The 16,440-nt window shown below is 39.0% G+C and overlaps 1 protein-coding gene, 1 non-coding gene and 2 pseudogenes across 2 annotated transcripts; 1 reads left to right on the forward strand and 3 right to left on the reverse strand.

Annotated features, from left to right (window-relative positions):
- Positions 1–1,136: 1,136 nt before the first annotated feature.
- On the forward strand, positions 1,137–10,912 carry LOC101572531 (annotated as a pseudogene).
- Positions 4,530–4,909, reverse strand: LOC101580738 (annotated as a pseudogene).
- A 360-nt stretch (positions 10,913–11,272) lies between the features above and the next one.
- Positions 11,273–12,837, reverse strand: LOC101581138 (importin subunit alpha-4-like). Its single transcript, XM_012512889.1, is given in 2 exon segments — positions 11,273–11,535; positions 11,538–12,837. Coding segments are annotated over 2 exon segments (1,563 nt in total).
- A 1,429-nt stretch (positions 12,838–14,266) lies between these two features.
- LOC111814284 lies at positions 14,267–14,373 on the reverse strand. Its single transcript, XR_002819310.1, has one exon. It is a non-coding gene; the product is annotated as a U6 spliceosomal RNA (small nuclear RNA).
- Between the last annotated feature and the right edge of the window lie 2,067 nt (positions 14,374–16,440).

Raw genomic sequence — 16,440 nt, forward strand, 5'->3', positions numbered from 1 at the left:
CTTCTTTCTCAATGGGTTTTTTAAAATTGGTGTACAATAATACAATTGATTTTTGTGATTTGACTGTATTCTACATTACTAATTTTTTTTAAATTAGTTCTGAGAGTAGTATTCTATTGTGTGCAAATACCACATTTTCTTCATTCACATATCTGTTAATGGATCATATAAGCTGCTTCCTGCATTTGGGTGTTATGAATTGTGATGCTCTAAACATTGGCATTCAGGTATCTTGAGCTCTTTGGGGATGATACCTAGAAGGGGAATAGCTGAGTTCAGTGGAATTTCTGGGTTCAGTTTTTGTTTGTTTGTTTTTAGGAATCTCCATATTGATTTCCATAGCTGTTGTAGTTTATAGTCTTACTGACAGTGTAGATGGGATCATTCTTCCTTGCAGCCTCATCAGCATTTATTTTCTTTCTATTTTTAAAACCTTATTTAATTTCTTCATGAAGGCCATCCTTTTTCCGGTAAGATGGAATCTCAGTGTTATTTTGATTTGCATTTCTCTAATGGCCAAAGGTATTGAGTATTTCTTCATGTAGTTATTAGATACCTATATTTTTTTCTGGGAAGTAGCTGTTCATTTCACATGTACATTTTTGACTGGGTTTTCCATTTTGGAGAGTCTTTTTTAAAAACTACTTTATATATTCTAGATATTTATCTTCTATCTGAGGAATAGCTGGCAAAAAGTTTTCCCTACTATGTAAGTTGTTTTTGCATTCTGTTGTTTTTTTCTTTTGTTGTGCAGAAGCCAGTTAATTTTGACATTACCCCATTTGTTGATTTTTGGCATATTTCCTGGGCAAGTGGGGTTCTGTTCTGAAAGTCTTTGTTTATGTCAATAACTTTTAGAGTTCCACCTATGTTATCCTCTGATAGGCTAAGTTTTTCCATTTTAATGATGCTTTGATCCATTTTGGTTTCAGTTTAGTACATGGTGAAACACATGGGTTTAGATTCAACTTTCTGCTTGTGGATAGTTTTCCAAACACGATTTATTAATAAGGCTATCTTTCCTCCACTGTGTGTTTCTGTCCAATCTGTCAAAGATCAAATAGTTGGATGTGGTTGCTATTGTTTCTGCTTTATTCTGTGCCAGTGATCTTCATGTTGATTTTTGTGCCAGCGCCATGATATTTTATCACTGTAAGTTTCTAATATGCAATTTAAAGCATGGGATTGTTGTGCTTCTCATTTGCCACTCAAGATTGGATTTTATATTCTGAGTCTCTTCTGGTTTCATATAAATTTTAGGATAGTTTTCTCCAGTTCTGTGAAGAATGCTGCTGAAAGTCTGATTGGATTGTATTAAATCTGTACCTTAATTTTGGAAATAACGCTCTTTATTTCCATTCTGACTGCGTTGTTTTGCTTATTCAGGAATAGGGAATAGTTTTACATTTTTAATGTCCCCTTTGATGTCCTTTTTCAGAGTACTACTGTTTTTATTTTACAGGCCTTTCACTTCCTCAGTTAGGGTAATTCTTAAGTACTTCAGGTTTTTTTTTCATGCTATTGTGAATGGCTTTTATTTCCTATTTTCTTCAGTTGGTTCATAGTGTACAAAAATGCTATTGATTTTGTATCCAGCTATATCACTGAATTTAGTTATTAATTCTAAGTGCATGTTGTTGGATTTTTGAGGTCTTCTATGTAAAGCTTCATGTCTTCTGCAAATTGACTTCTTCCTTTCCTATATCTTTATTTATTTATTTAGTATAACTGCATTTATTTCCTTGAAAAATATACAGGAAAAAAAATCTGAGTGCCTGGTGAGTGATGGGGAATCTCTCAGGAGGGTGGGGCCTGGCACCTTGGTGTGTGGTGGCCAGGTAAGTGCTAAGCTGAGCTCATGTCTCAGCATGGCAGTGTGTTCTTACTGGGTGCCCAACATGCCCCATCTGGAGAGCCAAGATCTTTCTATTTTCAGGACAGCTAGGTAATTAGGAAGTGATTTAGGAAAGACAAAACCTGGGCTCACTTTTGCTTTGTCTTTCACTACACTATTTTGTCAGTGCTGTTACTGGGGAAGGAGTATTGGTTTCTGTAATTAAAGGATAAATGTCAGCTATGATTATTGTAAAAAATACAGGAAAGCATGAAAACATTAGCTTAAGCCCCTGTCTCTCCTGTCATCCTTATCTCACTGCCAAGAGAGGAACATTATTAATCCTTTTACCTACATAATTATTTTTTTTGTGCACAACTCATACCCAGTCTTTTTATTTAAAAAATGAAAGGAGCAGTGTTACTACTGAATGAAGACTATCTTGTGGTTTGATAGAATTCTACTTACTTAGATATACAGAATGTTGTGAGTGGGAGTTGTTTCTGATGTGTTATTGTCATTAATGTCATCTTGGTGGGCACCGCTCTACTGACATGAGTACATTTATGTGTATGGTTGGGTTCTTAGAGATAAAGTGGGTTAGGGACAGGGACTGTCTTCTCGGGAGTTCAGGGTGGGTTTCTGAGCAGAAGGGGTGCAGAGCTCCTGGCCCTCTTGTGCACATCAGTGTGCTTCACCCTTTGCCCTAGTTCCAGTGGGCACTCGTCAGTGCTGCACTATGCAAATACTGGGGCTGACAAATACTGTTTATTCCTAAAAGTGGTTGTGGGGCTATCCAGAGTGGCCATGTGAAGATCATGAGGTGGAGACCATGCCAGATAAAGAAGGGTGGCCCCCAGAGAGCAGGGACAAGGCCACTATTTAACTCCAGTGTGGAGTTGTGTAGCGAGGCCTGGGGGAGGAAGTAGGGAGCTGTGTGCTACACTAAGCCTTCCTGTTGGGTTTTGCAAGCACACTATCAGGAAGGTGGCTCCATATCAGCGCCCCAATGTCAAGGTCAGTTACCTGAGGATGACACAGAGCTCCTTGAAATTTTCCCCCTCTGGGCACCAATTCTTTGTTTCTCAACAAAATCTTACCTGCATGCTAGTCTTTGACTCTTTTTCTTTTTTATTTCTCTCTCCCTCATTTCCTATTTTTCCCATACTTATGTGTTTCTTTTTTCTTGTAAAATGATGTGTGTGTAGTATGTGAATTACTTGGTGTAAAATAAAACTTGAAAGAATAAAACATGTATAACATTATGTTAATTTGTTTAAAAAGTCTTCATTTTCATTTTCCAGACTAATGGATGCACAGTATTTCTTCCACATCTATTCACTTAATTATCAGACTTGAGTTTACTTTCTTATAACTTCCAGGCAGTGTTTTTGGTCAGTGAAGAAAAAAAGTTAGAGGCACACATCCCCTCTGTCAACCAGCAGCCCCAAAATGTGCCATTTAAGTCTTGCACATACTGGCTGTTTGTGTGCTGTCCTTCTTCCTTCCCAGGAGAGAATGCTTGACATTGCTGCAAGGCCATTTGAGCCCTAACTGTGACCACACACACACACACACACACACACACACACAGTGTGGCTCTCCCATCTTCCCTCCATTCCTAGCACTCTGGGGCCTGGTGAATAATGCTGGCATCTCCTTCCCCACTGCTCCCAGGGAGTGGCTGAAAAACAGGGCTTCATGAACATACTGAATGTGAACCTGTTGGGTAAGGTTCATTGAGGTGAATCTGAGCCTGCTGTCTTTAGTGAGGAAAGTGCAAGGCTGTGTGGTCAATGTTTCCACTATCATGGGCCAGGTATCTTTGTATGGTGGTGGCTACTACACCTCCAAGTATGGTATGGAGTCCTTTTTGGACAGCCTCAGGTACTGGACCAAGTTGGGATTCCAGTTTCTCATATCCTAGAATTTTGGAGCAGCCTATTTCATGGTTTTAGTTAGCTCCAAACCCTCCAGCCCATGGTGGAGAGCCTTCTGTTTGATGTGGGGCTCTCCCTTCCCTGTTCTGCATTCAAGTGGTCCCTATTTTGGAGCCACAATTTTATGTTTTGTCTATAGGGAAAGCCTGAGTTCAGTTAACCATCTCCTGCCCTGGAGGAGGGTTCACAGATGGAAAGCCTCTGAGGTCAATTGGAACAGAGAACCTAGGACTCTGGGCCTGAAGCCAGATACATGGCCTGTGTGATCCAGCTGGCCTGAGGTTTCTTTCTTTCTTTCTTTCTTTCTTTCTTTCTTTCTTTCTTTCTTTCTTTCTTTCTTTCTTTCTTTTTTTCTTTCCTTTTTTTTGTTAAGAAAATTGTTGTGTTTTTATTGTATCATGATGCATTGAAACATCTGAACAAATCAATGTTTGGGAGGTGAGACAGCAGCTTTCTCCTTCACTTCTTTGGGTTACTAGAGCAACTTGTCAGTAGATTTAAAAAATAAAAGGACCACCTTTTGCATTACTTAAGTCTTTCTAAGGCATGCACTGGTACAACACAAACCTCTGTCAGATGCAACTAGTGTAGGACCCAAACATCACCCACAATGCTGTGGTGGCAGCAGCGTGCTGCACCCACTTCCACCACAGCCCTGCTTGCTTGTGTATGATATTTGGAGCATCTGGAGGAGTGTGATAGTATCAGGAAGAGGAGGGAGAAGGGAGCAGCATGAGTGCTGGGCTGGGAGGAGGTCAGCCGAAGTTGTGCAGGGCAAGCCTGAACATGTCATTGGCACACACCCAAGCAACAATGATGTTCTTTGATGGAACATCTGGTGGAACCCCATGATGGGGTCTTCATCAGCCTTGAGCTGGCCCACAACCATAGTGATGATGCAGCTATCTGGTGTAGGCTGGTGGTCCTGTGCTGTGATGCTGTGCTGAATTTTCTGGAATGGAAGGCCAGACAACTCCACAATGGCAGCTTTCCCCTGGAATTGCTGTCCCACTCATGTAAGGCATGATGCATCAATGTAAATTGTGCCTAGTTGGGTTCTGTCATTATCAAATAACTGGTAATACTGTTGAATGAAGCTGGATCCAATCTGCTCCCAAAGCGGCTTGTCTCCCATTCTGGAGTGTCACCCATCACCCAGTATCTCTGAGACCTGAGGGGCTGGCGCAATGGCAGCAGCGGCAGCAGCAACCCAGTGTAGTCTGGCCTGAGGTTTCTTACCCAACTCAACAGATACTTATTGGACTTTTGTTTGAGTGCCTGAGAAATGTCTTCTAGTGTAACATTAAGATTGTGTTCTTCAGCTCAGGACACTGCTACATTTGTGAGAAAGAGAAGAGACACAAAATCAACAGTGCCATCTCCTAGAATGGTTGTGTCCAAGCCAGCCGTGGTAATCACAGCAGCTGCAAGGTATGTGGAGGTGTGCTGGGCTGGCAAGCAAAGGCAGGATTTTGAAGGCCCTGTGGCCTGGACAGGTGTGCACTTCATGCTGATGGCAGGATGCCCCTGGAAAGGACAGATTTACAGGAGTCCCTGCAGCAAGTCAGAACCAGCAAAGCAGAGGTATCTCAGATTGTGGGTTGCTAGCACTGCACTCAGTTTGAGCTGTACATCCTAGAATACAGTGTGGCCAGGGAGCTTCTTGGGAAAGAGAGGTGAAGGATGGGCCTATTGCAAAAGAGGTGACATGGGCAAAGCCTAGGGATTTGTAGGATATGAGGGAAATGGAGGTAGATGATGTAGCTTTTTTATTTCCTTGAGACCGGGTCTCACCATATCACTCAGGATAACCTGCAAGCTGAGTCTTCTCTCAGCCTCCCAAATGTTGGGTCACATGTTTCTGCCTCATGTAGGAGATACCTTCTCATGAATTTCTTTCCCAAACCCATAGGATTGCTGTCACTAGGCTGGTATATGCAAAATACTTGGAAGAATGTGTGATCACACAGAGACAATTTCATCACCATCATTTTAAAACCAAGCTTTAGCACAGTATACATCCTTACCTTTCAAATTTTCTTATCCCAATCTTACATAAAGGTGTCTTATTATCTAATGGTTTTGCATGCCAAGACTGCTGAATTCCTGCCTGCTGCTCTGTGTCTTGAAGGAAGGAGCTCTCTTCTTCTGGGGTGAAGGTGGTTATTATCGAGCTTGGTTTCTTCAAGACCAGCATGAACAATACTGAAAATTTCATACAAAGCCTACAGGAGGTGTGGAACCAGGTCAGCTCAGAGGTCCAGGAGACCTATGGCAAGAAGGTTCTTGAAATCAGTTAGTAAACTGAGGAGAGTGGGAAGAGAAGCAAACCACTGCTAGGAATCCTTCTTTATTATTTTTTTAGTGTCTTCAATAGTATGAGGTCTGCCTCTGGCTCTGTCTCATGCAAAGAGAGGAGATCGTGTTCCATTTTCTTTGTACCATGAGGTTTCTGGTCACCTAAAGAAGGCTTTGGGCTTATCAGAATTTGGGACACTCTTTAATCTAAACCCGCTATTATCATGAGGATAAAATTAAGAATGAGATGAGACATGTTTACACTTGGTCCTCAGGTATGGGCCTTTGGAATGAGAAGAAGCTTATTCCACAAGCTTGGGTAATTTCCAGTGTTCAAGAGATTTTCCATTTATGCAGTTATGATAACCTAGGAAGACAGGTAGAGGTGGCTTAGTGTGGAACCATAGTTTGCTGAGAATGAATTGTGATGCTTCCTGTGGAATATGAGTAGATTTGATTTTGATGGGTTCTGCCTGTAGGGAACTTTTTTTTTTTTTGGGAAAACCTTCTCCCTAAATTGATACTACAGCAGGAATAGTGGTAGATGGATCATTTCTCCTTTTCAATAGACCTCAAATATCCTCAATTATTGTGGAAAGTTTTGAAATCAGACCCGTGTTGTGTGATGAATTGCATGGAATATGCACTGACCTCCTATCACCCTTGCACCTGGTACTCACCTGGCTGGGATGCCACGCTATTTTATATCCCATTAAGCTACCTGCCACGTTCCTAGTGGATGTCTTTGTGTACTTGGTCTCTGCAAAGCCTGCAAAAGCCCTGTAAAGTCAATGGTTATGTATGTGTTTGGGGAAGATGTGTAATATATATGGGTTGGTACCCATGAGGAAAGGGAAGTGGATGAGGGAAAGTAGCTCTCGCACACCACAGTACCTATCCCTCCTCCTCAGTCCTAAAGAACTTTCTCAGGTATTACTCAAGACTGGTGAACTGAGAGGGAAAGAGTCAAGGACTTGTGCCCAGTAGTAGGGATTCAGCATCACTCACTGATGCCTGCACGGCTCTGAGCAACATGGCCAAGCAAGAGAAGTCTACATACCTGAGTGGCTGGGAGTGAGTGGGAGGGTGAGAAGCCCATGCCTCACTTGCCCCTTGCCTTCCTCCAAAGGGGATGCATTGGTGCTGGCTACTGTCTACCTTCTATCAGTATAGACATGACCCGGGTGACGTAGGGGTCCCTGTCCTTTATAATCACTGTCTGTGGTATCAGGTGGGAGTGCAGCACCAGTCTACCCTCATGTACCTTAGGTCTTGGTTGGCCTTAGATTGCCCTCAACAAAGATTCCAGCAGAGGACATGCAAACAGTTACAGTTTGTATTTATATGTCCTCCCAAAGGTCCATAAGGTCATAAGTGGGGTTTATTCAGAGATGGCTGAATTTAGAGTGTGATGCTAGGACTATTACTAAACCAGTCTGCTGGTTGCTTTGGCATAGCAGAACTCCAGTTGTCCAGTTAGACTGTAAAGAGGCAGAAAGAAGCTGCTAAGATCCTTGTTTCCTTCTTTGGTACATTCTGCCTGATACAAACTGTTTCCCCTCTGCAATGCATGTCTACAATGCCCCTGCCTTGGAGCTGGCTGATTATGGACTGAAATCTCTCTAAGCTGTGAACTAAATAATCTTTTCCTCCCTTAACTTATGGGTGTTGTGTAGTTTGTCTCAAGAGGAAGAAAAATAAGACACAAACCAATTTCCTTGTCTTCAAATTGTGTCTCATTTTTATTACTTTTTTTTGGAAGAAAAGAAAATTTGGGTACTGGAAAAGCTCACCATGCCCAGTGATTTGTAACATTGTTGGAGAATAAACAGTGTCCTTCTCATTAGATGAGAGAGGTGCCTTCTTGGAGGTCAAAGATGATAGGGATGACCTGCAGAGGGATTAGATAGTGCTTGCTCTGAGACTCTGACACAGAGTGAGGGAGAAATGTTTCCCTTCACAAACTTCCAAGTAGTTGAGCTCACAAAAGCAGAGAGAAGAACAGGCATGCAGAGAGATGTTCAGAACGGACAGCACACATTCCACTTTCTTTCCTGGGATGCAGAAGCTTATTTTCCCTCATCAAACACCACCATCAAGTAACTATGATGATGGCTTGTGCCATTCAAGTGCCTCACATCTCTTCCACTCCCACCCTCCTCTAGTGGATTTGATGTAGAATATCTCCTGTATAAGAGCATTTCATTATCTAGTCAGCCTTCATTGAGCATCTCCTGTATTCATGGTAGCAACTGGAATTACCCCTGGCTTCCTGAGACCTGGATGTGTACGTTACAGTGTTGTGATGCTATTCTCAATTGAGAGATGAACTGAATGTGTGTATGCAGAAAGTCAGAAATTACTGGGCTAATTTCACAGTGGAGCTGAGACATACCTCCCCAGTGTCTCAGCTTCCTTCCCACAATATAAGGCTTGAGAACCTGAAGGCTTTAGGGAATAGTGCATATTTGAAAAATGATTAGAGTGTATTGTGAAAACAGAAAGTTATGGCCTAGTTGATTTCCTCTTTAACTGCTCTATAAATGCATTAAAATTATACTTCTTCAGGTGATGATGAATGGCTGGGTTCAGTGCAACTCAAGTGGGACAGCTAGAGACATGGGGCTAGGGCTGCCAAGTCTCCCTGATAGTCTTCAGGGCAAAGAAAGGGTGCCACGCTTAGAGGAACTCCAGTAGGAAGCTTTAATTTGTTTTTCTTGCTTATTTTCTCTTGCTAATTTATTATTTTTTTTGATAGCAGCTTTTTTTATTGGTTACAAAACCTAAGCCCACATACAAAATTAGGAACACATTTAGATGCCTCTTTTGAAAGAAGGTTTTAGTCTTTTTCAAATGAGTTTAAAAAAATAAAAACAATGCAATTTTTAAACACTGTTTTGAAAACTTAAAAGTGCAGCAATATATTTAGTTCCATTTATCTACGAAATGGTGCAATTCCAATTAAAAACTGGTGAGGTCACAACAAATTTAATCAAGCAAATGCATACATATGTCTGCACTACTTGATGCTAATGTTCACTTAAATGTTAGTTCGCACTTAAAACACAAGACGAAATAGGAATCATCACGGCTGAGGCCCAATTTTAATCTGGATGTGTGCAAAATTTAAAAGGTAACTGTCAGTTAAGTATGGAGAATCTGGAAGAAATTAAACTGAAAGGGGGACAATTTACACTATGAAGAAGATTTGGACTTTAAGGGTTTCACCAAAGTTTGTGACCTTAATTTGTTTTGTTATTCTTACTTTTAGTGAACACCACACAGCTGCAAAAATCTAGACAGTAGTGCCTGAACAGGATGCAGTTACCATATGAAGCTTTAACACAAAATTTGGATAAAGAAAAAAAGGCACAATGAACTTCAACTCAATTTTATGTGCACAAGAGTTGAAAAATCTGAGCCACCTTAAAGAGAAATGGATTCTAAAATTTATAAAACCTATAAATAATCAGAGGCCAAACCACTATATTAAAACAGACTCTCTAGCAAGTAAAAATCTTGCAGTTTAAACATATGCTTGTATCCACTTTAGATACAAGACAAAACTCACTCTTTAAAGTGGCTCCACCTTGGCAGATACATATTTTGTAATGATGCACTCCTGCTATGTGTTGCTTATCAGTGAAAACACCCCAGCTGATTTGTAAAGCTTTGATGGAATCTGTCTCATCTTCATCACAGTAAATACACCCTCATCAGATAACTAAATTAGTTTAGATATTCTATCTTTTCATATCAATACATTGGGAAATTATATCCAGTAAACAAGAGCAACAAAACTATTTCTGCAATAGCACAACTCATTTAGTTTAAAAGTTTTAAATCCATATTTGTTCATTAATAACTGGGTCAGACATTTTGTCAAAAGCATTGACTTTCATAGTAATGCCAGATTTTGCAGAATTACTTAAACGATCACTGCAAATTAGGCTTACAAATTACCACAGATTATTCCTCTACACAGATCCCTGTTTGAATTTTTTAATAGGTGCCAATGCTTTTAGAGCAGGATCTGAAGTAACCTTTCCAATACTCAGTGAAGTCTTATAACACTAGTTGCTGGTTTGTTGCCAACCACATTATCAAAAGCACTGGTTACTAGTAAAAATGGTTTAAGACTAAAGTACAGTAAACATGAAAGTTCCACAGTTTAAACCCAACATAAATCAACCATATCCAATTATCAAATTCAAACAAAAAATATTAACTCCTGAAAGCTGAAAGCAAGACTTTTTTCTTTTAACATCACCACTGAGTATTTTAGATCTTTGCAGTTGTTTGCTTTTTAAGTTTTTTTTGCTTTTCTGTTGTGTTTCCTTTGTAGTCAGGGACTCTTGCTTTCAACTGAAACAGAAGTTCAAGTCTGTAACAGGTTGCAGCTCAGGTAAAATACCATGCACAGTGTTTGATTACTTCAAAACAGTAGGAACACACAGGCTGAAGTGAGTGGTCAAAGAAGACTTGCTGTTCTTAAAAATTAGGTATAATGGCGAAAGCATTACATCCATATCTAAGGTTCTTCCTTCAACCCTGGCTTCTGAGGCAGATAAGAAACACATCAATTACTGGTATATGAAGTACAGTTTTTGTTTGCTTTTTAAAAAACTTATCAGTTTAATCAACAACCAAGTTTCTGTTTTTAAGTTACTTTTTTTTTTTCAGTTCCACCAATGAAAATCATTTGGCCTGTACTTTAAAATCTAGTCTTCCAAATAAAGAATATGAAAATATGTTTGTGGAGGACAATGATGGAGGCTCAGATCATACTGCACCTCTTCAGTCTTCCAATGTGAAGATGCATCATACCAAAGTGTCTTGATCCACAACACACCATTTTCCAAAAGAGTATCAGTGGGCAGCTGACATGCCACCACTATGGGATATCCTAAACTAGACTGCAGTTGTCAGCATGTGGCACCAGGGAATGGAAAACAGGGTAGTTGAGACTGTTAAGGAGAATTCTAAAACAGTTTAGGAAATCATGCTTATGCATTTAGAGTCCATGTGAGAGTGACTTTTGGCAACTGCAAAGTGACTGAGACATGGCTTGCTTAGAAGCATCAAAATGAAGAGGCATGTATATTTTGGAGGCTTTTGTTGCTGTTGTTTTCTTATTACTTGGGAGCCACCTGGTGGTGCTTCATGTTGAACATGAGGAAGATGCTGCAATTGATTAATCTTAAAAATTAAATTCTTTTGTTTGAAGGTTGGCTGTTGGGTCAAAATTGTAAGTACCTCCTTGTGTTGCTTCAGGAATGAGGCTAGGATCTTCATCAATATCTTCACCAGAGAAATATTGATCTATGATTTCAAATGCTAATGTATATATATCTTCATTTTCATGTTGCTGCAAAACTTCAATTTTCTCCAAACCTCCACATTCTTCTATTATTTCAGCTATTGTGCTTGCTTCATCACCAGCCATTATCAGAATGTTTTTAGACCATCTAGAACCACCTGAACCACTTGAGAATCTTTAACTGACAGTAAATTACAAAATGGTGGTATTACATTCTGTTGGACAAGGTACTCAACCTGATCTTTTCTGCCACTTATTGTTAAATTGCTAATTGCCCATGCAGCTTCTTTTTGTGTTCCAAAGTCCCCCTTAGCAAGCTGATGAATAATCATAGGGATTAATCCAGCATCTATTACAGCTTGAACTTGTTGCTGATTGCCTGCTGTTATGTTGGAAAGGAACCAAACCGCTTCCTTATTTATCTTCTCCTTTGGGTGTGACAGAAGATTGGGGAAGTGTGACAGGACATCACAGTTGAGTACAACCTGTGTCTGCTCATCAGTGCCTGTCACAATGTTGCCAACCGCCCTGAGTGCTGCAGTTTGAACTTTCACTTCCTGGTGGCTCAGAAGGGGCACCAGAAATGGCACAACACCTGAATCAATCACCATTTGTATCTGTTCATTCCCTCCATCTGTCAAGTATGACAAAGCCCAAACAGTGTCTACAAGAATATTTATGTCTGTATGGTATATGAGGATACATAAGGCTGGCAAAATCTCCTGAACTGTCTCCATAGGCAGTGGGGGTTCCTTATTCCTGCAGAGATTTACAATGACCCATGTGACGTTCTGAAGGAAGGTGATGGGAATGGAGGGATTGATGAAGGACAGAAGAGGTTTGACAACTCCCAGTGATATAATATAATCTCTACATTGAGGACCATCATCTATAATATTTCCCAAAGCCCATACTGCTTGTTCACAAATATTCTGATGTGGTGAATGGAGAAGTCTTAGAAAAAGAGGTACTGCATTGGACTGTACAACAGCTTGAGTCTGCGCAGAAGTTCCTAATGCTATATTGGTTAGGGCCCATGCAGCTTCAAACTGTAATGAAGGGTTATCATCCCTTTCTAAACATTTGACTACAATTGGTAAAATTCCAGATTTTATTAAGTCATCAGTGGGTGGGTTTCTGTCACTGGATAACAGTTTTCTTGCTGCCTAGACAGCACTCAATTGGACCACTGGGTTATCACTTGTGGCATTCCGCAATATAGCTTCTAGTGTTACATTTTGTGCTTTAAAATCAGCATCAACATCAGAATCTTCTAAACTTTCTTCTTGGGGAACATTTCTCTTTTTCAGTAAGTGTTCATCTCTTTTGTTCTTCTGTAGCTCAACTGTCACTTCATTTCTGTGTCTTCGCGTTGTTTCCACATCTCGGTCCTTGTACTTGAAGCTCTTGATGCGGTGGTTCTCCAAGCCAGGGTTCTCAGCCATGGCTGCGCACAGCTACGGTGGCGGCTACTCCTGAGGCTGTGGTGACTGCTGCCTCTTGCTAATATTTTGAGTAGTATGTTGAACAGAAGTGATGCTAATGCAATCCTTTTCTTGTTCCCGATTTTGGAATGAAAGCCTCAGTTTTTCTTCATTTAATTTCACATCAGCAGGTTTTTCACAAATGGCTTTTATCAGTTTAAGTAATGTGCTTTTAAAATTATTTTCTGCAGTGTTTTTTTTGTGAGAAGATGTTGGATATTGTTAAAAGCTTTTTCTATGCCTATTGTAGTGACCTTGTGATATTTGTCCACACTTCTGTTTATATGATGTGTTCTATTTATTTCTTTTCTTATTTTTTATTTTTATTTATTTTTTTCCATAATTTTATTGAGGAACAAATATCAATGAGACAGTTTCAAACCAAATGGGTAAGACAGTTTCAATAATTAACACATTACATACATTCTTCCTAGTGGTTAATTGCTGTACAAGATGCGGACTTGATATCCTATTTACAAACACCATTAGAACAAATCCCTCTATTCATTAAGAGAATGTAATTATATATCTATCCTAACCACTTTGAATACACAGATACAAAATGGACATTCATCTGTATTCCCTTTTTGTGTTAAGTTCCATCATTTAAATATTATAGGTGTGTAAACTCAGCAAAATATTCTAAAAGAGTTCAGTAGTCCATAATAGTATTGGGTCTTCACTTCACTGGCAATGTCAGAAATTGTTGACCTGAGTCCCCTACTGCTCAACATAACACCATGGCTTTACTTCTTATGCTTTGTTTTTTTACTTTTCTGCTGGATGGTTAAGACCAAGGTAAAGCAGGACCTATGCAACAAGAGTTGTAGCTTTTGGGTCTGATAAGGTCAGTGAAATCCCCTCAGGATTTATCCTGAGATCCTGTACCTGAGATTGTAGAACCTTTGTCTATGTCAGCCATGTGGATGAGTCACGGCCATTGCTTGGCCAATGTGCTCTCTGTGAAAGCCTGAGAGAATGTTTTCTCTCCATGTGACTCTCCTTAGGCACACTGTACATCATCAATCACTTTCCTTTTTGGCCCCATAATGTCCTTGATCAGAAAATTTGGGACACTACTGAGTAACATGACGTTAGAGTACAAGTTCTCATATGTCCTGAGTCTTAATTGACCTTGAAAGGCTAGGGCCAAAATGTTGGCTTTCCTTGAGGCCCTCCTTTTTCTCTAATTTTGGTCTGCAAACTTAGGTTGTTAACCATCCAGAAGACAAGCTTATTGTTATTACCATACAACCTAGGCTGTTAAGCTTAACCTCACTATCTGTCTGACTATCAAACATCTTAGGCATAACATGGAGCAGGTATTTTTCATTAAGTATTGATATATTGAACTTTAAGTCCCCATAGAATATGATGAAAAAACATTTTAAAAAATATGGAACGCTTCACGAATTCGTGTGTCATCCTTGCCCAGGGGCCATGCTAATCTTCTCTGTATCATTCCAATTTTAGTATATGTGCTGTCAAAGCGAACACGCTTTATGCTTCTTGACACATATACTGATGCTCTGTATTTATGATTTTTGCCCTACAATATGTAATGTGCCTTTACATTTATCTCCTAACATCTTCTTTGATCACTGCACTTCCTTCATTTTCCTGGTTGTAACCGAACACAGGGCTCAAGAATTTACCACTAAGGTATGTCCCCCCAGCCTTTCTTCCTTGAGGCAAGGTCTTGCTAAATTGTCCATACTGGATTTTGTCTTGTGTTCTTCCTGAGTAGCTGAGATTACAAGGAGTGAGCCATCATAGCTAGCACATTATTCCTAAAATTACTCTCTTACTGACTAAAATCAATCCTTAAGCTTTAGAATTTAGAAAATTGGGCAAAATTTCTTTTTATTTTTTATTTTTTGGCAGAACTGGGGATTGAACTCAGGCCCTTACGCTTATCAGAGAAGTGCTTATTCCACTGAGCCATCTCCCCAGCCAAAATTGGGCAAAATTTCTGCCTCTCTCTCTCTTTTTTATTTCTTAAAAGGTAGCTATTCACTCTCATTCTTACAAGATATCTTTGCTGGAAATGTAATTCTAAGTTTACAGTTAGTTTCTCTCAATACATTGAAAAGTCTCTCAGTATCTTCTGCCTATATGTTGTTGCTGCTGCTGAATTGTCAGACTGTCCTTTGAAAAATAACCTGTTTTTTTCTGACTATTGAGAGATTTTTATTTTATGTTTCATGTCTATTTTAATGTGTTTTAATGTTACTTTCTCTGTTCATATTGAATGTCTTTTTATTGCATTTTGTTCTTGAATCTGGAATTATTTGCTTTCATTGATTGTGGAAAAATTTTCATATTATTAGTTCAAATCTTTAGTATTCGATTTGGTGCATTTTCTTTTCTTTTTTTAAATTCTGTATCATTGTTTTTATTTCTAAAATAAAAGATAAAGCAGAAACATTGAATTTACTGGATAATAAAATAGGTAAAATACTTAAAGCCACAGTTTTGGAAAGGATTTTCAAAACAGATTGTTTTTGTTTTTGTTTTTTTAGCTCCATTATGATTTTATTTTATTTATTTATTTTTTCATAATCTTTTTTAAAGTCAACAGAAAATGGAAATACACTTTTTAAAGTTTCTAATACTAGAAGCATATATCATATGATGTCTTTTAAATAAATTGTAAGTCAAAGATACAGTATAAGTCTTAGAACAAAAAATAAGATTAAGCAATATTCAGAAAATTAAATACTAATAAATTAAAAATTAAATGTTTCAAAACAATTGAACTAAGAAAAAGTTTTCATGATAGCAAAGAAGTACTAAGAGGAAAACATAAGATAAATACTGGAATGGCAAATAAATGACCAGCACTTTTAACAGTTTGAGGATACGATATCACACAAAATTCTAGTGTGTTGTGAACATGCATAACGACCATGACAGTTACTGGTGGTCAGGCATCACTTGTGGGACAGCTATTTCTTTGAAATCCATTCTATAAACTCAGATGGAATCATGACCCATAGGGTGGAAGAGAAGTCCATTTGTAGAGTGTGCTGATGGAAATATTTTGCTGCTGAACACAAAAGAATAACTGAAAGACTACTTATTCTCTTGTGTTTGTTTGCCCTATTTGGTGGGTTCTTTCCATTCTCATTCATGGGGCTATGATCAATTTGCTCCCTCTTTAGAACATCATTTAGTAGTCTGTATAGGTTTGGCTTTGTCATCATGAAATTCTTTAGCTGTTCTTTGTCATGGAAGTATTTCACTTCTCCATTATACTTGAAAGAGAGTTTTGCAGGGTATATCAATCTGGGTTGAAATTAAACAAATTAAACAAACATCTTGCAAGATTTGAAGTACTTTGCTCCATGCTCTTCTTGACTTGATGGTTTGTGAAGAGAAATCTGCCATTATTCTGATCGGTTTTCCTTTAAATGTGATCTGTTTCTTTTCTTTAGTGGCCTTTAGTATACTGCTCCTGTGCTGAATTTCTGGGATCTTGATTATTATATGTCTGGTTGTGGTTTTCATTGGGTTGCTGTTATTTGAAGTTCTGTGTGCTTCAGTTACCTGAATTTCAGATTG

The sequence above is a fragment of the Octodon degus genome, unplaced genomic scaffold (assembly GCF_000260255.1).
Source record: "Octodon degus isolate 3935 unplaced genomic scaffold, OctDeg1.0 scaffold00286, whole genome shotgun sequence".
Taxonomy (NCBI): Eukaryota; Metazoa; Chordata; class Mammalia; order Rodentia; family Octodontidae; genus Octodon; species Octodon degus.